The sequence below is a fragment of the Orbicella faveolata genome, unplaced genomic scaffold (assembly GCF_042242905.1).
Source record: "Orbicella faveolata isolate gen_17 unplaced genomic scaffold, um_ofav_v1 contig_2, whole genome shotgun sequence".
Classification (NCBI taxonomy): Eukaryota; Metazoa; Cnidaria; class Anthozoa; order Scleractinia; family Merulinidae; genus Orbicella; species Orbicella faveolata.
The window spans coordinates 10102501-10126020 of record NW_028301547.1 but is presented as its reverse complement, the minus strand read 5'-3'; the positions used below and the strand labels follow the sequence as shown (position 1 = coordinate 10126020).

The 23520-nt window shown below is 37.9% G+C and overlaps 2 protein-coding genes across 2 annotated transcripts in view; one reads left to right on the top strand and one right to left on the bottom strand.

The window, feature by feature from the left end:
- The first annotated feature begins 600 nt into the window (after positions 1-600).
- Positions 601-19990, top strand: LOC110050990 (transcription intermediary factor 1-alpha-like). Its single transcript, XM_089289511.1, has 8 exons — positions 601-2717; positions 6981-7258; positions 8806-8972; positions 9413-9471; positions 9921-9991; positions 10938-11012; positions 14849-15001; positions 16162-19990. Exons 1-8 carry the CDS (start codon positions 911-913, stop codon positions 16312-16314), a joined length of 2763 nt encoding a protein of 920 aa, XP_089145637.1. The 5' UTR covers positions 601-910; the 3' UTR covers positions 16315-19990.
- A 1254-nt stretch (positions 19991-21244) lies between these two features.
- The window catches only part of LOC110051320 (large ribosomal subunit protein uL15-like), a 2703-nt gene continuing 427 nt past the window's right edge, over positions 21245-23520 (bottom strand). The window contains exons 3-5 of the mRNA XM_089289513.1: positions 23082-23157; positions 22247-22421; positions 21245-21416 (exon numbers count right to left, since the gene is read on the bottom strand). Coding sequence (XP_089145639.1) covers positions 21288-21416; positions 22247-22421; positions 23082-23157 — 380 coding nt within the window. The 3' untranslated portion in view covers positions 21245-21287. The remainder of the gene's footprint in view (positions 21417-22246; positions 22422-23081; positions 23158-23520) is intronic.

Genomic DNA, 23520 nt, shown 5'->3' with positions numbered 1-23520 from the left:
CCCGTTTGACGCTTATTTAAATTAAAAATGGAGCGGTAATCTTTTTTTATACTTTGTGTGCCATTTAATGAATTTTATAATTTGTCCGCTTCTCGGAAAAACTGACAGAAAAGATCGAAATAGAGCTCTAAGAGTCTTAGGTCTGCACGCGTTGTCACACAGGAAGCAGTTTTTCAATTCTGCCTGGAAAAAATGAGGGGCGCTTGTTCGAGGAGGCGCTAAATTGGGTGGAGGGCGTCTAAATTGGATCATTCTTATTTCATTATGTAATGCCAAGTATCTTGGTTATACCGAATTAACTTTAGGGTTTGGAAGAACTGCTTCTTTCTAACAATATATATTGCTATATGGTCAAATTTAGCTTCTGTAGCAGGTCGGGAGTTTCCCGCCAAATTAGGCGAAAATACGCCGACTGCAAGTTTCGTGTTTGTTCCGGATTCAGTGGGGTTTGACCTCACTCAGGCTTGGCCCTTAGTTATCGGAAGTGTCGGCGAGTACATGTCAATTTTATGCATGCACTCTTTACTGTCTGTCTATGCTTGCTCTGCGTGTCTTTTCGCGTTGGCGCTGTGTCCATGCTCCGACTTGATTGCCCAGAACGGCACTTTTTTAATTATACAAAAGTGGTCAAGGAGCTGATTAAGGATAGCGTCCAGTAAATATTACTTAAAATAAGATACAGCGCTGAATAGTGAAGTTATTCGAATCTGAGATGACAACAAAGGAATTGAAGGGCCCTGAAATATTCATAAATGCGAGATGCTACTGTGGTGACGTCACACGGTGATTTCTTGTCAATGGAAGCTCGGAAGCCATGTTCATTATCCCGCCATTTTGAGAGAGCGCGAACAAGCGGCTGATAGTTGGGAGGCCTTTTGGGCGTTAAAAAGGCGATATTTTTAACTCCAAGATGAGCGAAGGTGGCGCTTCGGGTAGCTCGGAAGATCTTGAAGAAGAATCCGTGTATATGTTATGTGGGTTGTGTAAAAAGCCGCCGGTGGACACGAGTCCGAAGCTTCTCCCTTGCCTTCACTCTTTCTGTTTGAAGTGCTTGGAAGAGCGTTTCGCCGAACAACAGCAAGAGAAGGTCCCTCCGACAACAGCCAGTACTTCGTCGAACTCGATTCCAAGGCTCAAATGCCCGAATTGTGGTCAAGAGTTTTTAGTCCCTCCGAAAGGAGTCCATGGCTTCCTGGATAATCAGTTCGTGTTAGAAAACATAGGAAAATTGCAGAGAAAACAGGAAGATGTGAGGCGGTTTTGTACTTCTTGCGAAGACAACAGTCCGGCTTCGTCGTTCTGTTTGAACTGTAGTGACTGGCTTTGCGATGCCTGTGTTTCTGCTCATCAGAGAGTTCGAGTAACTAAAGACCACAAGATTCAGTCGGAGGCACAGTATTTGGAAAACTCCGAGTCCGCAGACGCGAAACCCATTTTCTGTAGCACTCATCCACAAGAGGCTTTAAAACTGTTCTGTGCAAACTGCGAGAAATTGACTTGTCGGGACTGTCAACTTCTTGAACATAAAGATCATAAATATCAGTTTATTAAGGAAGCGGCAGTTAGTTACAAAGATTACCTACGAGGACAGCTGAATCGGTTGTACGAACAAGCACAACCGTTAACAGAATCAATCCGCGAAGTCGAAAAAGCCGCGAAAGGTTTACAAGAACGGGAAGAAAGCATTACATCTGAAATAAAAAAGTCATCAGAGATGCTTGTTAAGGCTGTTAAACAGAGGGAGAATGTCTTGTTAACAGAGTTGAAAGCTCTTGTACATTTTAAACACAAGCTTTTGTCCAAACAAAATAAAGACCTTAGGCTGATGCAAAAGATTTTACAGCACAATTACGGATTTACCAGACACGTACTAAAGAATGGCAGTGATATGGGATTGTTGTACAGCAAGAGACAGCTTAGCTCAAGAATTCAAAATTTATTAAGCCTCAAGTACAATGTCTTGCCAGTGGCTCACAGTGATTTGAAATTTTCTGTAGAAACAGAAAAGCTGTGTTCTGTCATCTCAAAACTTGGAAGTGTCATGACTCCAGCAGACAGGAATAATGCCACTTCAAGCAGGCCAGATGCATCCTTTCGTGGTTTATCCAATGCCAGTAGCTATGCACCTCTTCCAAGCAGTTCACTCCCCTCAGCAGTGTCCAGCCGTCCTGTCAGTTCAGGAACCCCAATGCGGCCCAACCCTATTGAAGCCCTCTCTGCCGTCAACAAGCGCTTAGGCCCACCAAGCAGTCAGTCTTATTCTACGAACAAATATCCTTCTCTTCAAGCTGCAATTGTACACCCGTCTGGTGCTAATTTAACTATAAACACTAAAGTTGGTGTTGTACCTGCAAACAGTGCATCTCGACCAGCACTAGCATCAGGTGGGCGAAACCTTCAAATGAAGTCAGGCAGTGGCCTTTCCAACAGCAGTTTTACTTTCGGACAGAGAAATCCGACTGTTAGTAATCTGTCAAATATGACATCCTTGTCCCATCCGCGTCCTGTTCGAAATGGCAACACCCTCCCTTTGCGACACTTTCAGGATATTGGGAGCAAAATTGGGAAGTCACCACCACCGAGACCGCCAAGCACAGGAAGCAACCACAGTCATCAAAGCACATCACCGCTTAGTGATTCATCTGGTTCTTTGCCAAAACAGAATGGCTGGGAAGAGCAAACAGCTGCCAATGATTCACCTGGTCAAGTCTTGAAAGGTATTTTAATTTGTAATACAACTGTATGTGTATTTTGGTTAGTGTGTGCCAATCCTTTTCTATGTTCAGAAACTTGATACTTTTACAGATTTTCCAGGGAAACAGAAAAGGGCAATGAATATTCAAGCTTGCTTGTTTCCTCCTGTCAAGGAAGTTGGAGTTCTAACTTAAAAAAAAAAAAAGATCTTAATCTGATTTAATCTTGTTTCTCTTGTGTTATCTTTTTCACTCAAGTGAATGTTTTTGTTGAAACATGTTCTCCAAGGTCAGTGTCGTAAGGCTACTGTACATGGAGATATGCCAGTTATTTTATGCGGCTTGTTTGTTCTTGTTCATGCAGATATGTATGTACATGGACCTTCAAAACAACTTCTCTGTCTTGGTTTATAATGGGCTGTACATATACTGCTGAAATGAAAAAAAAAAAAGAGATTAAAGGGGAAAAATACAGCTACTAAGCCATGTCTGGGCAAAATTCAAAGGTCACATGTAAAAAATGTCATCTATTCACATTTAGAACATTTTTTAAACTCTCATTGACCAGATTGTAATATTTATTTTTAAAATTCAAATTGAAAGTAGCAGCTCATTTTCATTTTCCTTTGGTTTATATGATGGCCATCATTACTAAAATTTAATTGCAGTATTCCCTCTCAGATTAGCATATTTGCAAGACGTTCAATTTTATTTTTTTATGATTTTACATTTATTTTTCTAAAAATTCCTGTATTTTTGAAACCAGATACCTGCTGTAATACTTTGTTTAAACTCTATATTTCTCCAAGTTTTTTGTGTCATACTGATTCACAAAATTCAGTACAATGTTTTGACTGGGTGAAGTGATTTAATTATTATTAACAGTACCTGGTCAGTTGAATTATTTCCCTCTTTCTAGATTTGGTAAAATGTGAAAATTAATTGATATTATATTGAAAATTCTCTTGAAGGTGTGATAATTATCTTTCAAGGAAGACAAAATAAGGAACGTAAATTTTTCAGTTCCTTTCACCAAAGCAATGAACAGTTTTGTTATTAATAAACAATTTTTAGCAGCTTGAAATTTAGTTTAAAAAATATTTTAACTTTGTGAAGAATGCCACTCTCTTCCAAAGATATATTGTTCCATTAATTTTTGAATATATCTGTCATCTAGTTGTTATCTTTTTGTTGCTTTCAAGAGTAACCAGAAATCAGTTCTGTTTCTGAGGTTTTGGAAAGCATATAATACATGTGGTTGCCTTATCACATGCCAATGAATTGCTCACTATGAAATATATTTTATCAATGAGCTGTGTGCTGTTGTTATAATGCATTTCACTATACATAACAATCATAGTGTTTGTTGTCCATTTGCTCAACATATTGCTCTTTATTTATCTTTCAACTAATCTAAACAAATGTCACTTATGCCAACGTGCAATGAATGAGGTTTTGAACATGTTAGGGCTTTGGCCAAACTGATTGTAAGACAGGTCCTTGCAAGGTTTCTGGTGCTATCTTGACAGTGGTACACACAGAATTCAAATTGAAGTAAGTTCATGGGACGTTGCCTGGTTTTAAGCCTGTGTAACTCTGTGTAAATATATCTGAGTTTGATAGTATTTGCTTCAAAACTAGAGAACAGCCTATGACAGCTGTGAGCAGATTTCGTTTTACTTCATTACTTTCATGCCCTTCATATCAAATTACAAGCATCATGAGGAAAACATTTACAACAGTGTTTAAGGTTGTCAGAAGTAGTGATCTTACTTTTAGAAACATCAATGGCATAGCTGATTTCCTAATAAAAAAAAGAGTTTAAAAGTATAGTAAACCCAGCAAATCTGATCTGAGAGCAAAATTACAGTGGTTCAAAACCAGTCTGAGTTCCATACATTCACTGTAGTTTTATTGGATTTACCCTTGAGTCAAGGTGGTGGTGGAAACCATGGAAGGGTCCTCTAGCCCAATCTACTCACTAGCCCATAGACAGACTGACAGAGCATCCGAAAATGTACATATAAAATATTCTGATCGACTGACGGACCTTAGCAAATCTCTAGATCTTCGCCATCAGTCTAAACTGCTTTAGTTGCACTCTGTTATTAATATTTATGTTCATGATGCCAACTCCTAAAACCATGGTTTGTGTAACTTTGAGTCAGTGAATTTTTACAATCTGTGAGCTTACATGTACAACATATTTATAGAATGCAATGGTGTATCAAACCTGCTTAGTTCTGAAAATTTGTTTCATTACATCGGATGCTTGTTATATATTAATGTGACAAATTCTAGTCATTGTTTTGCTGGTGAAATAACTGGTTACACTAGGTTTATTTGTTATATCTAGAGGTTTGTTTTATATGGGTTTGTCATACTCTTGTTTCATGTCATTATTCCTTTCAATGTGACAACAAAATTGTACACTGTAGAAGACACATGTAGGATTAAGTTTTGGTTAACTGTGTGAGATCTTCTTTATCTCTTATACTTCATATTGTGTTTTAGTTCTGTTAAATTTTTAATCATACATGTAGCCCATTGACCACACAAGAGAAAGTACTGCTCATAGTTTTGATATAACACAGCCTAGGAATTATTCTGGGTAGAACCAGGGGTTTCATCAAGGGCCGGGAATCAGGAAAAATTTCTGTGAGGATGATTTTGCCCGGCTGATTTAACCATCTAGAGGTTTAAGGTTTTGTTATAAAGAAGATTAGTTCAAAATGTTTTGTTTGCCTGTGAAAACCAGAAATACCCTCCTGCAGAAAACGTTAATGCAACCCTTGGGTAGAACCACTTGGTATGGCATAATAAACAGTAACACATGAAAGTACAACTCAGTGGTTTTCATTTAAATGTTACATACTAGGAAGTTCTCTATGAAGTTACATATAGAACCAGGTCAATCGATGTAGGGTCTTTCTATTCCAGGATAATAGTCAAAAGTATAGAAATTGAATAAGGATACTTAGGCAGTTTTGCTTTTGTAAATGAATGGTGATTAGTGGACAGTTTAGAGTGCTAATGAGGAACCATCAGTTCAGGTGTAATGGCGAGTACTGATGAAAATGATGATGGCAAGCTATCTAATGAGATCTCATTAATTTGTTGCTTTGTTTAACTTGTCACTGTTTCATAAAGAAGTGTGATTACTGTGGAAACGATGTATGGCTGATGAGTGTAAAAATAGTATGAAAAGTGAAGAGGTAGATTAAAGTTACAAAGAGGAAAGAAAATCATAAGATAATGAAATTCTTGGACATCAGTGATTTCATGCATGTATATAATTTTTTTCTGTACTGGACACCTACTGTACATGTATCTGATTTTTTTATGTGGTCCCTTACAAGTGAAAGCATATGGAATTGCGCACTATTTTTATTTTAAGTACATTTTTTTCTTAACAGAGATTGTGTTGCCCTGAGGATTTAGCTCTTATTGACCAAGCAGGAGGTCTGTATGGGAGAATGTTGACCGAAGCCATGAGTACAGTGTTTGGTCTGTACACATGACTGAGGTCAAGATTCTCCCAAATAGACCAACTAAGCTCGGTTAATGAGATGCTTATTATATTGCAAACAAGAAAAATTTAATTTGTTTAATATAACTGGTTTGTTCTAGCTGAAATTTTGCTTACTAATGGTGACGAGCTGAACTTAAATCTGCCAAAGCTTGCTCATCCTCTTTCCCTTTTTTTTTTTTTATCAGGCTTTTTAGTACTTGCATTATGTGAATATTTTCTGGAACTAATATTTTTAGAAGAAATTAGTCAATATGTTTGTATTTTAGTTTGCAACTTTTTCACCGCAAGATGTAATTGGTCTAGATGCCGGTCTAGATGGGAAAATCAAGACTGCGGTCGACATCGATTTCAGCTGATCTAATTCGTGAATTTGGTAGTTCCCAGTCCTTGTGAGACACAGTCATGTAATAAGTGTGTAGTATAGAAAGTAAAATTTACTGCTGTGTGAAAAAGCATCCATATTGTTAGTTATGTTTAGCTTTTTCAGTTTTTGAGTCCTTGAATTTCGAAACCAAAATACAATTGAAAAGTGAAATTTAGCATGTGAAAGTTTTGATGGATCATTACAGCCCCCCAAGAAAACAGTTGTCTTACGTCATAAACTATTTCCATAAAATTCTTCCAAGACACATGAGGTTTGATCTAAACAACTGCAACAACAAACAAAATAATGACCTAGCACTATCCACGTGATCATGGAGTCTTCAGTTGTAAATACAGAAATGTTTAATATTTTTAATGTTTGCCTTTTTCAGGTGCAACATCACCTACTAGTGTTCCTGATTCGGTGCCCAAACTGCTCCCTGTGGTAAAGAGAAGCAATAGTTCCCAGGGAATACCAGACCCTGTGATACCACCTTCAGTGCCCAAACTGCTCCCTGTGTTGAAGAGGAGTAACAGTTCCCAGGGAATTCCCAACCCTGTGGTATCCCCTGTTGTATCTCCGACAGCAACCTCTCCACCACCAGTCAAGATCAAACAAGAGAAACCAGAATCTCCTATGGATTTCTCTCCTTGCCAAGAATCCAAGAAGGTATGGCATTGGTTTACTTACCAATTTATCACTTTCTAATTAGAATTCTAGAAGCCTTGGGCTGGGTTGTTCAAAGCCCTATAAGCTAACCCAGGATTAGCAAGTCTTCAGTTTTTTTTTTCGGCGAGGCTTTCTGGTTAAATTGTTTGTCCGTCAGTCTTGAGCTTGATTAATCTCAAACTACACAAAGCTAAAGAGGTGGAAAATATCTTTGTACGAGAAGAATTGTTACTTTCTTGGTTAAGTTTTAATCCTGGGTTAATGTTAACTGGCTTTTGAACAACCCGGTACTGGTGATTAGCCAAGCATTACATTTAGTTACATGCAACTTTACACATTGACTCCTCACTGCCAATAGCACTGTGAACGAGTACCTAGGGTGGAACATGTCATAGAAATTGAAAAAGTTGTCTGGTTAAAAAACTTTATTGAGGTATAAGCTTTTCATTGCCGACTTGCAGCCTTTCATGAATGGTAAAAAAACAGGGTGAATTAATGCATGAATAAAATCATATAGTGGATTGTGAAAAAGTTACAGAATAAAACTGTGACTAAAAGAATTAGCTGCTAAAAGACAAGTATTTTAAAACTAGTGTAGCCCAAGGATATGAAATTGCTGCAGGTATTTTGGTCTATTTTGCATGTCTGTGAACTTTGTAATGTATGCGCTTTTAGTGTTTTCTAAGCCTGTACAATAATAGAGTTCTGCCTAGGTAATGGCTTTGCATTATTGTCCATTTTTGGAGATTTTTATATATTGATGTATAGTGTCTGCTCTAGGCCATTTTGCTTCATTTTTCAAGTTATAATTGATTATGACATACACTACAATCAAGATATTGTACATAAATAATTATTATGGTTAGTTTTGGTTTCATGCTATAACAAGTTGTCTCTATTGACCATTATCAACTTTATTAAGATGTACATGTAGTATGCCTGAATGTCTTTCTAGAAAGCCCATTGTCACTGCAATATTACATAACATTACTGTCTGATTCATGTAATGCTATGCACTCCCATGATTGCAGTATTGTACTCTTTATTGGTATGTTAGACAGACAATTGAAGGGTGTCTAGTGACCTTGTGCCTCTGAACTAATAAAAATACACGTAGAGTTACTGTAATTGGGTTTCTATAGTCTCATTCTCTCAAGTATTTGTTTGCATTACATTAATTAATTAATTCTAAAAGTGATGAAAAGTTCTCTTTTTCTCAAGAAGAGAATGTTAATATTGAAATTTGAGTTCGTTGTTTTGCTACATGTATTTCAGGACTTAAACTGAATTCAATCTGGCTTTGTGGAGGACAATAAATTAAAATAAATGGATTTGATTAGTGTTGTTCTGGATCTGTAGTTGATCATTATTTTGTTTACTGGCCAGGAGCTGAAAATCTGTTGCTACTTATAACTGATTCAGAAATCATGATCACCCGCTATGCTTTGCTTGTTTTATGACAATGGTCAACCATGAGAGTATTATAAATTCCCCAATCTCTTTTAAGTTCATTCTTTACCTGACTGATTTGAACATCCAACCTACAGCAGCAACAAGAAGATGCCACTAGTGGAGAGAGTGGAATTGACGAGACCAGTACAAACGACGATTGGTGTGCTGTGTGCCGTAATGGAGGAGAGCTACTTTGCTGTGACACTTGTCCAAGAGTCTTCCACTTACAGTGTCATGTTCCCTGCCTTGCCACCCTTCCAAGGTATCTTAGAAAACAGCTAAAAGAAAATACATACGTTGATTGGTTTAAAATCATGTTTCTATAACTTGATGGAAACAGAGTACACATTCTCTATTTCTTAAATATTGTGTTTAGAGATGTATAATTTGAACACTGCCTGAAGAAAGTCCAAGTATGTGGGGGTTATTTGCAGAATGCAGAGCAACCATTACCCTGACACTAACTAACCTTAATATAACAAAATCAACTCTACATGAGCCAACCCAAACCCTAGTAACCCCTAAACTAGAATAAAAAAGGCATTTGGTAGTTTTGTATGCTGCAAATTGCACACACCAAATGTTTTCCAGCAATTATAGTTAACAGCAGTAATCTTCGGAAATTTTTTACCGCAAAAATACAGTATTAATACAGTAATAGTGCACCAGCTCTACATTGAAACTGATCTTGTTTTCCTACAGTGATTCATGGAGCTGTGGTTTATGTCAGCATGTTGACTGGAACTTCTTAAAGCAGAAAGGTATGTTGAGTGGGCAAAATTATCATTAATATGCAACTTATTGTCACCAATAGGCTAGAAATTGTTCCAGCTGCGAACCCCTTGCAGCCTGAATGATCTGGACTGGTTAGAATATTAGTAGACATATCATCTAGGTGCTTTCAGACAAATAGGTTCTATTTTCAGTTACTGTAGATCTAGATGTTCTTTCTTTGGCTAATTACAAATAAATCACCTTGTTGGTTATTTATTTTTTTTTTTATCAACCCAGCTCAATGTTAAATCATCTGTTCAGCTAATTTGAGCAAACTATCATAATTATGTCCCATGTATTCTGGAATGGGGACATGAGGGAAGCTGATTATGTTTTGTACTGTTAGTCTGAATCTGAGCTATCAAGTGGGACTTGAATTAGTAAGTATTAGTAAGTATTATAATGTACTCTGAAGTGACGCATTTTTACCTAACAGATAAGGAAACCACCCTTCCAGGCAATAAAAGGCGATCTTCATGTAACGGTCTGACAGAGTATGAGAGAAAGGTAATATCATGATACAACCCTGGTATTAATAGTGAACTTGGCTGATGTCAAAGACATTATTTACTTTGTACTTTTGCAATAACTAGCAACTAATTATGGTGCAGACATTGGTTGAAAGCTATATGGTTCATAAGGAGATAGAGTATGAAAATGGCATACCAGCAGGGCAAATTTCAGAAAACTTGAGAAATTTGTTGTGACTTTTTCAATAGCTGTTATTGCAGTTAAGCCTGCAGTCAAATATTCCTTTGTTTAAATAGGCATACAAAGGAGGCGAACGGGTCAATACAAAGCAAAATTTATTCTTTCGCCTTGTTTGTATGTCAAACCACAGATAACTTCAATAACAGCTATGAACTGAACTTGAAGAGTTTTAAAATGTCAATTGGGACATTTTGGGTAAAATGTTTGACAGACTCAATTGGCTTCAAGCAAGAGGTTTAATCTTTCATGCCACTGCTTTCCTGCACAATTTTGAACTGATTTCTGGGGCCTGCTCTCAATACAAGTGGTAGAAATGAAATCGTAAAATCTTTAAAGCTTTACAATGAAATCAGTTGCTTTGCTAGTGATTCCAAGTGAGTTTTGAGCATTGTATTATATCATTTCTATGGTATGAGAGTCAATGAAAATTAAGCAAAAAATACCTTTATTTGTCTGCTGGGTGCCAATCTATGTTGTGTTCAAATAAATCCTGGGTCTACAAGGCCATGCTTAAAAAAAAATCCCCTGTATTTATTGGAGAATATGGAATATGCATGGTGCAACTAAATCCTGAGATATTTAAGTGCCATCATCTCCGGGGTAGTTAAACCTTCAGTCTATGATCATATATTGATGTTTTAAATTTGTCACTGGTAAGTGTCATATCTTATCATGTCATGTTCAATGATGTATCGGTCAATGAATTGAAGTATTAAAGTACAGCATGATGGTTTTCTTTAAGGTTTGTGAAAAGATTCTACTTGAGCTGTTTTGTCATGCAGACAGTATTCCATTCCAACAGAAAGTCAGCAAATCGGTTAGTGGAACCTTCGATGTAAATAGATGTACCGTAAAAACTCGTGTATAAGCCGCACCTTTTTGCTGAAATTTTGGGCTCAAAATGGCGAGTGTGGCTTATATACGAGACCATTGCTTTCAGAGGGGGCTAATTGCCTAGTTAGGGGTCAGATATAGCACTTAAAAACGTAAGTAAATAAACATTCAACATTTTGAAACCTGTTGCTGTTGTTGATCATTACTTTTAATAGAAGTGGTGGCTCCTAAAGGAGCCTTTGTCTCTTCAGGTTTTAAACCTGAATCTTCTTCGCGAGTAGTTCTTTCAAGTGATTCATTTGTACTTCCTTTGCGCAGCTAAACTCTAACTGGCGTGGAATCTCCATTCCTCCACAAAGCTGCTTACAATGCCTTCTGCGACCGATCACTTCAATACTGATCTCTCCGCCATGTGCAAGAAAATACCCCGCTATTCGTGAGAACTCATGGGGCAAATGACCGACTGTTTCGGTGTTCTTCACAACTTGCACCACGTGTTTATCCATAGGATTGTTAAACTCGCGTTGAGCAACAAGTTTTTCACCAATTGAAGGCTTCCATACATGTTTATAAACATGGTATCCACGCACAGCTGATGTGAAATGGAACTTTTCCATGTTGTTTATCGTTCGTTCGATCGTTCAATTCGATCGATCTATGTGACTCGGCCCAGGCTTCTTATTGGTTTTTAGCTAGCCAATCAAAGTAGAGTGCATCTGTGAGGCGTTGCTAAGTGACCTAACCAAGCCGCATGCTTGTGGCTGTAAATAAACCTGTTTTTTTTGCATGAAAATTGATTCTCAAGGAACTTTATATTCAAATTTTCGATAATATGCTCAGCTTATACGGTTACCTATGTAGCATGGATCCTAAATCATTTTAGTTTTGTAGGTATATTTGTTCTATGATTGTGAAATGTCACAAAAACTTGTGCTAAGAAAACACAAGGATCAAGTCATTCGCAACTTGAGCATGGTTAACCGATTGTCTGTTTATTGTCTATTTAAACCAATCAGATTTTACTCTGTTTGATCCGCGCAAGAGTCAAAACATTCGACACGTGTTTTCATACTGTCAGTTTATTGTCATCATGTCAGAAAGGGGTTCTCCCAGAGCATCGTACACTGTGTCTTTTAAACTTCGAGTTGTTGCATATGCTGTAGAAAGAGGAAATTGTGCCGCTGGAAAGCAGTTCAGTATAGATGAAAGCTGTGTGCGTCGCTGGCGCTCGCAATGTGAAAAGCTGCTGAAAACACCGCGAAACAAGTGAGCTCTACGTGGTCGATCTGCTGCATTTCCTGAACTTGAAAAAGAAGTCGCTGCGTGGATAACCGAGAAATGCAAAGCTGGCACTGGCGTATCCACCAATGTCACATGCCTTAAAGCAAAATCAGTGGCGCAAAGGCTAGGACTGGAACAATTTAAGGCATCTAAATGCTGGTGTTATCGTTTCATGGACCGATGTGGCTTCTCCATCAGAAGGCGGACCACAATTGCTCAGAAACTTCCCCAAGACTATGAAGAGAAGTTGATCAAATTTCAGCGCTATGTGATGGCTAAACTGAAGGAGCATGACTTTGATCTTAAATACATTGGTAATGCAGACCAGACCCCACTTACGTTTGACATTGTAACAAACAGTACCGTTGTAGAGAAAGGAGTGAAGAGCGTCCCACTTCTAAGCACAGGTCATGAGAAGGATAGGTGTACTGTTATGCTCACCTGCCTCAGAGATGGAACAAAACTCCCACCTTACGTTGTGTTTAAACGGAAAACACTTCCTAAGAACTGGAACTTTCCCAAAGAGGTTGTTGTCAGGTGCCAGGCAAAGGGCTGGATGGACGAAGCACTCGTGCAGGACTGGTTACGGACCGTTTGGAGTAAAGTTGGTGGCATCAGCAGGCAAAAGTCCATGCTTGTGTGGGATTCGTTCCGAGCCCACTTATCCAAACCAATTCGCTGTACCTTGAGGTCTCTAAATACGGAGCCCGTAGTGATTCCTGGTGGCATGACCAGCATGCTTCAGCCATTGGATGTATCTATCAACAAACCCTTCAAGGACCGCATGAGGGCAAAGTGGCAAGAATGGATGTTAGCTGGAGAGCACACCTTTACTGCTGGAGGTCGTATTCAGAAAGTCGAGCTTGATGAGATCTGCAGATGGATCAGTGCTGCCTGGAATGACATACCAACTGAAATGATTGTGAAGTCGTTTCGCAAGTGCTGTATCACCAACGCAATGGACGGTACAGAAGATGAAGAAATCTGGGAAGAGGAGTCTGACTCGGATCCATTCGCAGACATCGACGAACTGGACGGCGATGAAGAGTTGTACTATGCAAATGACTTCGAGCGACAGCAAGCAGAAATTGCACCTGAATTCTATGAGGCCATTTTCGGTGAAAGTGACAGTGAGGACTTTTATGGTTTCTAACTGAGCTGAACAATAGAACATTTTCACTTTGGACAAAGATTGATGAGACGAACTTCAAATTGTACACATGTAAATAGTTTTTGTGTAAAAGTAAGGATAGGTTAACTTTTTAATATCGATAACACATGTACCCGTTTCTCTTTCGGATACAAATGTATCATTTAGTATTGTAAAATATAATCTACAAGTCCATTTATTTGCGTGTGTATTTCTCTTGTGTCCAGACTCTCTCTTTAAATGACTGCGTGGTTACTAAGCAATCATTTTGCATCGATCGGTCAGAGATTGTTTTGCTCGGATTTCCATTTGAATTTCATCGTTTTCCACTATCGCCTTTAGCAATAAAGGCAACATCTTGTCAAAAGAGCCTCTCTTTAGGAGGATATCGGAAATTCCATTGAAGAATAGCTTGTAAAAGGTATTTCAAGAGTTATTTAGCTCGCAGCAAATACACAGCATCAGATTTGACCAAGCTTACAATGTACAAGTAATCACTTTCTTTTGCTCAGCGCTTTTTAAAGAGTTTTCTTTTTTTCAAAATCAAGCTCGAAATGTGGGGGTGCGGTTTATATACGAGTGCGGCTTATACACGAGTTTTTACGGTATTTGGCAAGAGAACTTTTTCATAATGCAGCAATCCTAGTTGCCTGTCAGGGCTGTCATTGAGTTTCAAGTCAATGGTAGCCTTGATTTTCACACCTGTAACAAACTTGTTACTTATTGAGTGAATTGTATCAACTATAGTCGAGTTCACCTGTAACATCAAGGGTCCATCAAACATACTCAGTCGTGGCAGGTGTTATGGGTTACAGCCCTTATTGACAGCCCTACATGTAAGATTATTTTTCAGTTTGAAATCTTGCAGACAATATATAGGTTTGGTTTGTATTTCTGTTTTCGTGCTGAGGTGTATTGCCAAATCATGTTATATACTCACAAAATCACTTAACAGACAGGCTGTTTTTCAAACAATTCTGGAACAAAATCAAAATCAAAATTGCAGTAATAATGGCTTGTATGTAATTCCCTGTGCTGGTACTCAGAGGGCACCTGGCTTCCACAGGTGGGCAAAACATTTTGAACTGAGCTTCTCTATAAGGCAAGCTTTTCTCTAGATGTTCAAACCAGGTGGGCAAAATTATCCTTACAGCAGGTCAATTTGCATGGCACCCAGCCATGAAAGAAACCCCTGGGTACACTTACATGTAACATATTTTTGTATGGTTCATTGTGCTGTATGTGTAGTTCTGATTGTCTAGATGGTTATATGAAAGTCATTAGAAAACTGCCAAAATAGACACCCCATAAAGGTGGATCACAAACAATGTCCAATGTGTAGTTTCAGTAAATTTAAAACAACACTCTCTTCATCTAATTTCTTATAGGTTCCTAATTATTACAAAGTCATCACACATCCCATGGATTTGTCAAATGTTCGTGCCAAGCTTCAAACACAGAACTTTGCACACTATCAAACCTTTAATGAGTTTGTTAGTGACTGCCGTCTCATCTTTGATAACTGTGCGATATTTAATGAAGTAAGTACTTGTTGCTACAGTAGTACAAAATTTGATTATTTTAAGTTATGCTCGTCTTTTATTTGATTTTAATTATCAGTGAGAGTGTGTATTCTTCCTGCAGAGGTCAGAATTAATGAATATTACCCTCAATCCCTTTGAGGACCTTGTCTCTTTTTGTTTATGGTGCATTTTTTGCACATCACAGCTGTTTTCAGTCACCATTACACTTTCTTCAATGGATTTTAACCATAGTTGCTATGCCTCCCAACTCAAATACGTTTTCTGATTGGAGGAGAATGTTTCACGTCATGGGTCAAAACTCAATAACTCCCCAGGGAAACAACAGCTTGAACTTTCGACATGCATGTGGTCAGGTCTTGCACCTTAAAACCACAGCAAATTTGTGTCAGCCAACATCAAGCAGATGATTTTTTTGCAGTTTGTGCTATTTTTGAATTGGGAGGTACATGTATAAGAAAACACTTAATGACTGGTGCCAAGGGAAACAGTGATTTTCTTTTCCCCTCGGCTTTGCCTTGGGGAACATTGAGGGGGTCAGGGAAACAAAATTCACTGTTTAAGGTCTTGGGACCAGTCATTGAGTGCTTAGTGACATACTTTTAGCAATGTTAGTCCTGTAAACACCTCTCCTCTTTTTCTTCTTGGGTGCCAGCATATTGTCGCTACATAATAAAATGCTGTGTGTTGCCAGTGATGGACCAGTCCAGCAGTTTTACCAATTCTCTGAGCCACTTTGTACCACAGAACAAGAGTCAACCTCCAGTGTTGATGATCAACTTTGATGTGATCTTTTGTTTGGAATTATAATCTGGTTATTTCCTGAATAGCAGTGACTAGAGTTATCTCATTGTTTGTGTATTGTTTGGTGTGTTCTTTCTCAGTGGTGTGACTGACATTTCCACAACTTCAGCAGAAATCATCTCTAGGGTCAAGTGTAAAGTGTTTGTCAGTCGCAGACCAGACTTGTAACACCATCATTGGGCAAACATGCTGTTCACTTGAATCCAAAAATGACTTTGGCTCAGGTTGCTTAAATATCATGTGCTAACAACAGTTCTTTTCAGAACTTCTCTCACCACAAAGATCATATATGACTAACTAATGACACAAGTTCCTGGGTTCAAACTATTTACTATGCCTCTCATTTTATTTCATAGGCGACCTCTGAAGTTGGAAAAATGGGTCACAACTTAGAAATGTATTTTGACACTATACTGAAAACGTATGCACCTGATTTTGTTGAGCCAACTGGAGAACCAAAACCAAAGAGGAAGAAAGATGAAGCAAGGATGTATTTACTGAATCACTAACTTAATCATTATTTTGTTTCCTTTGATTGTAAGAATTGAACATTCAAACCCAGCAATTCTTCAATCAGCACATGAAAAAATGAAGCAGTCACTTCTGCTGTTTTTAATCTATTCTTACCGCAATCTTTATTCCTTTGACCTGGTGAGAAACATTGAACTAGTGTAATAAGACTTTGCTGTAGTTTAGGTCTTTCAGCAGTGCTGTGACTTATCCTATTGTACAATATTATCATGAAAGCATTTGCGCAACTGCCGAGAGGATATTACAGTGCTATGCACATTACTGTTGCCACATAGGAACGTTTGATTAGTTTTTGACAACCTTTTTACATCTTTATAACAACTTCTAATGGTTTCCGTTTCAAGTGGCCAAGCAAACGTCCACAACCTGCCGCCAGTTTCAAACTTGTGTAGGCTGAGACTTTTGAAATTCCTACAAGAATGAATGGTTAATTTGACAACTTAACATCTCCACCCAGGCTTTTAGCCAGATTTGAAAAGTGGGGGTCCAAAATGTGCTATAGGGCCTGCTCAAATGAACAATTTATAAGGCAGCATATGAAAAATAAAACAATTTTCTTTAATGAGTGGCCATCTACGGGATGCCTGGATGCCCATCTGGCTAAAAGCCTGTCTCCACCCATGACAGTTCCCATGTTTTTATGGACCAGTTCAAATAGAAGCCACAAAGAGTTGTCAAAAAGATGTCAAAATTTAATCAAAGACTTTCCCAATTGGCAATGGTATGGTGCTTAGCACCATAATTATTTGTCCATGCACGCCAGTAATTATTATAAATAGTAATCGTCATAATCGTGTAGAACATGTACATGTATATAAATTATGCTAACACTCCAAATATATTTTGTGTGCACAGCAGTGTTAGTGGCAGAGTATTTAAGATTGTCTCAAGGAAGAAAGGCCTATTGAAACACAACTTGCACCAGTTGGATTATTTTTTTAGTTTTTAACTTGCTTTAGGCACAAATGAAAACACATACCATTTAGTTTCCAAAAGTGTTTTGATGTTAAATAATTTCCTTACAATGATTGATTGAGGGGACACACATAAAGGGGAGACTGTCTGAAATACATGTAATTATTGACTGGAAGTTCAGGACTAATGGCTGAAGAAAACACACAGACCTATATTAATTTTTGGTCAGACCCCTAGCTGTGGATAGTTTGGTTTATGCCTGTTTCCAAAGAAAAGAGATCTGAGGTTATAAGCACTCTTAGTGTAACCCAGTAAATTACTCACAGTGTGATCGATAGGTTTGTGTCATGTATCGACTGATAGTCAGCACCAAGATAATGCATGCAATTTTTCATTTATCACTACCTTAAAAAGTGGTGATCAGAAATATATAAACCATCAATGAATCAGTTCAATTTCTGTAGGATGTGGCCTCCAGTTTTAGTATCCACCTGCTATGTCTATCATGGGGTTGGCCATTGCAATGAAGAAACTCTTTTACACTTGGTTTTACATGATTTCATACAAAATAATTTACCATAACGCTGGGTGACTGACGCTTGGAATACTTTTAGCAAATGTTGATGTAAATTTATAGTTGAAAGGAAACAACTCAATTACAGAAAACTGGAACATGTGCATACTAACAAAGGGAGGAACCATTACTCAGATCAGTAACTGGGTTACACTGACAAAAACATTTTGATCACCCTCTTGGTTTGTAGAGATAATCTGTATTTATGACTCGAGCTTGTAGTCAAATATTTACAATCCTTAATAAGTTGATAAAACAAGGTGAATTAACTCCTGTCATATGGCAAATTTCAAAAGTTGACATTCTGTTTGCTTGTGCAAAAGGTTAATGAGTGTGATTCTCAGATGACCCTAAGATCACTTGGTCTCCCTCCCTCCCAAGAGCTAGTATTTGAAACATCAGTCTTTCAGATTTACTAAGACATAATTTTAGACTACCTTTACCCATTCCAAGTTGATAATCAACTAGTGTTAATCAAATAGTGTTTCATGTATCCTAGCCGATGCAGCATAATAGACTAATCTCTGTCTTTGGTTTGTTGAATAGCAATTAAGCATGGAGATATTTTTATAACAATTATATCAATACACAAATTGATTTTAGAGTACAATATTAATTTACTGTTTCTTTCTTTAGCAAAACAAATATCACACCCTACAAACATTTAAAGATGGGCCCTGGGGGATGGGATAGAATTTTCAGGCCTTAGGGCTTTACGATTGAGGGAATTGTGCGAAGTCTCCCACATCCACCACTGAAAATGTTTACATCACAAAACAAATTCACTGGTGAAGGAGCTTCAGACGTTCGCAACAACATAAACATTTTTCTCTCGACAGGAATTTTATCTTGATGAAGTGAGCTAAGACTAATGATGGGTGTAAGGCATGGTTCCAGAAAATATCCATATATCCCCATAAATTATATAGAAGATGGTTGAAAATTTGAGGGGGTGTGGTCTCACAAGCCAAAAAATTTATATTGAGGGATGGGAGGGTATGGGTATTTTGTGGAACAATACAATAAAACATGAGTTTTTATCATGCTGTAGTGATGTGATTTTTCTGTGAAATGACATTATTTTGAAATAGTTGTCTATTCTGTACTTTAATCCACACAAGCATAGCTTTAGTAAATATTAGTTTTATGTGGGAGTTCACATTTTCCTATCGTACTTAAGGAAATTTTTAGTAACCTTGAAACTCTTAGGATTTGTGACTGATTTTCAGATTGAGGTGTATCACTTTGACCTTTATCATCAAAATAATTAACTCGCATAAGGAGAGTAAAAAGTATATGAACTAGTCATCTAAAGTCAGGATGTTCTCCAGTCAGTAATAAATTATTTATTAGAGTTGATATTGTTTCATGTATTTAGCTGTAGGTTTGCCTTATGGCTAGTTAAAGTAGATTTCATGTTGGATAAATGACCACATAATACTCTGTTTAGATTGAAAACAGCAAGTGTTCAAGGCTGTTTTACATGATGACTGCCAACTACAACTAGACATGCCTAACTGTGGTTATTCAACTTGTGTCCCTTAAAGTATTTTGCTCTCCTGAAAGTGAGTGCTTGAACTTGTAGAGTAGCATTCAATACAAGTTTTGTCTAATTTTGTTGAATTTTCTTGCATTCTCAAGTTATCATTTAAAAACCAGCCTTCATGGAGAAACAATCACAGTATTTTCTATTAAGTTGCAAATAGAAACTGATTTAATACATGTAGATTACGTATACTATTAGCGCACAACTAAGTGGGCAGTAACATTGTGTGTTATCAAGGTTCAGTAGGTCCTGTAGAGGATAAGAAAACTGAGAAATTTACATTAGAATGTAAACAATATCAAATTGCAATCTCTCTCATTTCCCTTGCCCAAAACATCTGCTCTGCTTGCCAAGATGTACAGTAGTTCACCTGAAGTTGTTCTTCTGAACAGTAATGTTACAAGAGTTTTTGCTCACTTTTCAATCAAAGATTAGTTTTGATTCATTTATACTGGTGACCCCTAATTTTAAAGTGTCTTTGGACCTCACAATTATTTTACACCACATTCCTGAGTGATAACAGTAGTATCATTAAATTATTTTTGTCAATACTCACGTGATGTAAACTGAAGTCATTCAATAAAGAAAGTGGTATATGTACCAAAGACTGTGATAGAAAGTGTACATGTTATCTTTACAGAATAGAAGCACAGCTAGTATGTGCTAACCTCTCATTTGGGTTTACCCCGCATGGGTTTCAGCAACAGTGAGTTGTGAGCTAATGGCAAGTCAGGAATTGCAGCAGTGGCAGAGCTAGGCTGGGAGTGGTCTCTCTTCGCTCGAACATCTGCAGGGAACACAAATGAACAGTCAGCAGCCAAGCTTTGCTGTTTGCCTCTGTTGGTTTGTGCTCTTCCCCTCAGATTTTCGAGCAAAACAGTGACTGTTCACAGTCTATGGGCAAGGGTGCAAGTCACTGCTTTCCCAGTCACCAAAGGACCCGAATTCTGGGCTAAGAATGTGCTCCTGCAATGCTCATTGACATTTCCATGCTGGGCAGCCAAGCCTAGAGCATGCACAGTCCCATGAAAAAAAAAAAAAAAAAATTGGACAGCCAAACCTAGCTCTCTAACATGGATACCACAAGGGCCGAGCTTAAGTGACTGTGTTACGCAGTGTCCATACAATAAGTCTGACCAATCACAACTCAAAAGGGATCAACCTGATTGGTGAAAGAAAAAAACCCCTGGACCTCATTGCAACAGCACACTAGCCACAAATTACATGGCGAACTCTGCAAGATAAACTTAATTCTGCTCTGCAATTGGCTACCCATGTGGGGATATTTTGCAGATCAAGAATGCCCACTGTATTCTGCAAGAAAATGATATTCTTTAGGCCATAAATCCTTAGAAGGGCAAGGTCACAGTAATTTAGGTAACTCTGGGTTTCAACTTAGCAGAGGAAGTCTTTTATCTCATATCAGAGAGATTATAAAATAGCACTTCTCCATGAAGTGACATTGACCTGAAAAACATTGGGCTGTTTCTCAGTTAACCCTGCTGTGATCGGTTAAATAACCTCCAATTTTCTCCATCCATGCCCCTTATGGCTTGACTGTGTTTCTTTCGAGTGCTACTGTTTTGTTCTGTTATTGTGATAATTTCAGTTAATTCTAGGATTGCCTAAAATTCAGTCAAGCCCTTCTGGTCTAGATGGGTGGCTTTTGGCCTCATTCTTTTGTGTTTTATATATAGAAAAACAACTTGGGAAATATCCAGCCATGACTCATGGTTAGTCAACAACTTATATGTATTATTCAGAGCATTAGTATTTATCACTAAACAGTCCAGATGAAGAATTAAGGAGGTGGTATCAGTATGGGTTACAAAAAAAAAAAAAAAAAAAACCGAAAAGGAACTAAAACCAGGCATTTTTCTTTCAACTTTTATTATTTTGTACAGTTGCAACATTGTTTACGCCACCAGGACACATGCCCCTCCAACTTCCTTGATTTTTTCCTCTGCTCTACGACTAAAAAACTTAGCCTTCACAATCACAGGCTGTTTAGGGAGAAGACCTTTACCAAGCACCTTGTAGTAACCCTGAAAGTAAGAACAATTACCATTTTTTTGTTATGTACACAGATAAACTATCACCCTGCCACTGTCAATGTGAGTTTAGCTTCCTACAGAAGGTTGAAGATGCAAAATCTAACACTCATGCATACATGTAGGAGTGCGTTCTCGTCCCCAGAGGCCGCACTCCTTTTGGTCAGCGCCAAGAATCACGACCTCTGGGAAGGTCCAACACCGGAAGTCTGTGGTTCACGGAGTGCCAGAGCTTGATCTGACTTTCATAGAAACTACATGTAGTCCATTACAGGTGCTACTACCACACCATTTGTCAGATCACCCTAACATTTTGCTGCTACTAAATTATATATGCTACTGGGCGGAGGGATGCACAATGTATGTGAGGCCCACTAGCACTTGAACAGGGACTGCTCAATCCAGAGTACAAGTACATCCATGTGGACTTACCATCAAGTGTTTTCAAGGTGCAACAAGTCTAACTATCCAGGACAAGCAGTTTTTTAGTATGGACTAGGGATCTCAAAACAAGCAAAGTTTTTCCACCAAAGGACCCAAATTGTAGCTCTTCATTTTATTTTTAATGTATCCATAGTGAAAAAAAAAACATATATCACTTTTCCTGAGGTCACTTTACCTTTATGAGCAAGTTCACATAGACAGGCAGATAAAGTCAACATGTTTAGCAATAATTGGGTTAACACACTGAAAATTTGTCCATAAAATCTTGCTCTTAGCTGGCGAATTTACTCAACATCCTGCCTTAAAGTTTGAACAGTACGTGGGGTTTTCCCTTCAATACAACTAGCTTAGATAATTCAACATTTCTTTGACACACTTACAGCTCTAACGACATCGATAACTGGTGCTGGGCCATCTGTCTTGTCCTTGTAGTACTGCCTAGTCTGCTCACTGACAAGGGACCACAGCTTGTCCAGGTTAACACTTGGTCTATGGTACTTGTTCATTGTCTTGTGAAAATATCGCATGCCTACTTTACCAAAGTAGCCTGGATGGCTGTAAGGAGTCCAGAGATCAAAACATTAACTCTCCAAAGAGGTTACTCTACATTTCTTGTTATGACCTTTTTGGGGGCTCACTTAAAGTTTTCCTTTATCTCAATACTTAGGAAAGAAACGTTAGAGTGTTCTGACTACTTGTGGCTAGATGCCATGATATTTACCCACTTACAACAAACAACAACAATAATAATCTTTATTTTCTTTCATTGTAAAATTACATGTTATTTGAGCCACGAATAGCAAGAGCTAATCTAACAACTACAAAGGAGAAAAAAACATTTAACGTACAAGTACTCCAGGTTTGAAAGTTCATTTGAAGCAACATTGCACTTTGAGAGTTTGTATTAAAGTCAACAATGTGTTTGTTATTCTTCAACCATATCATGCTATCCCATGACAAGTCTATGCCTACAGTAGAACCATCACTATCTTGAACTCAATAATCTCCAAACTTCCTGTGACCTCAAAACCAAATCATTTTCCCTTGGATATGCTATTTCAGTCACTTACTATCGGCTACCTTGAACTTCTGACATCTCACACTATAGTGGGGTTTAACTGTAGCTGCAGACAGCAGTTACAATTTTTTTCCAAATGTCACAGTGCTAGTATAAGTGAGAAATCATATACATATATATATATATCTGTAACTCACTATTTATCAAAGTTGATCCTGTGATGATGCTGTCCTCCAGCATTACCACGACCACCAGGATGTTTTCTGTGCTTTCCTGCAAACACACCACAGATATCACTTGGTCATATGACCACAACAGAAAAACTTCCAAGTCAAACACAAATTATATAGCGATAACAACTGAGCAGAATACGAAACTAGACAGGAGAAAAAGAGGACAATTTGCAATCCTCTTTCCCACGTCCTTATGTCCTCGTAAGACAAGCCTATATTAACTTAAAAGCCATTGCCGTAATTTAAATATTGTTTTGTACACCTTTTTTGGATTTTTATAAACATCTCCTTCCTACTTACTACCGAAGACTTCACAGGTTCGTTAGTTTTAGGTTCTCACAAAGTGACAGAACGGACGAACATTTGAGCAATAAACAATGCAACAAGTCTTGATGATAAGCTT

Excerpts from the sequence above, each read along its gene's own strand:
- LOC110050990 (XM_089289511.1), top strand. The coding sequence starts at position 911 with ATGAGCGAAGGTGGCGCTTCGGGTAGCTCGGAAGATCTTGAAGAAGAA. Across the intron at positions 2,718-6,980 it reads ACCTGGTCAAGTCTTGAAAG|GTGCAACATCACCTACTAGT; the intron begins GTATTTTAATTT and ends TGCCTTTTTCAG. Across the intron at positions 11,013-14,848 it reads AACAGAAAGTCAGCAAATCG|GTTCCTAATTATTACAAAGT; the intron begins GTTAGTGGAACC and ends AATTTCTTATAG.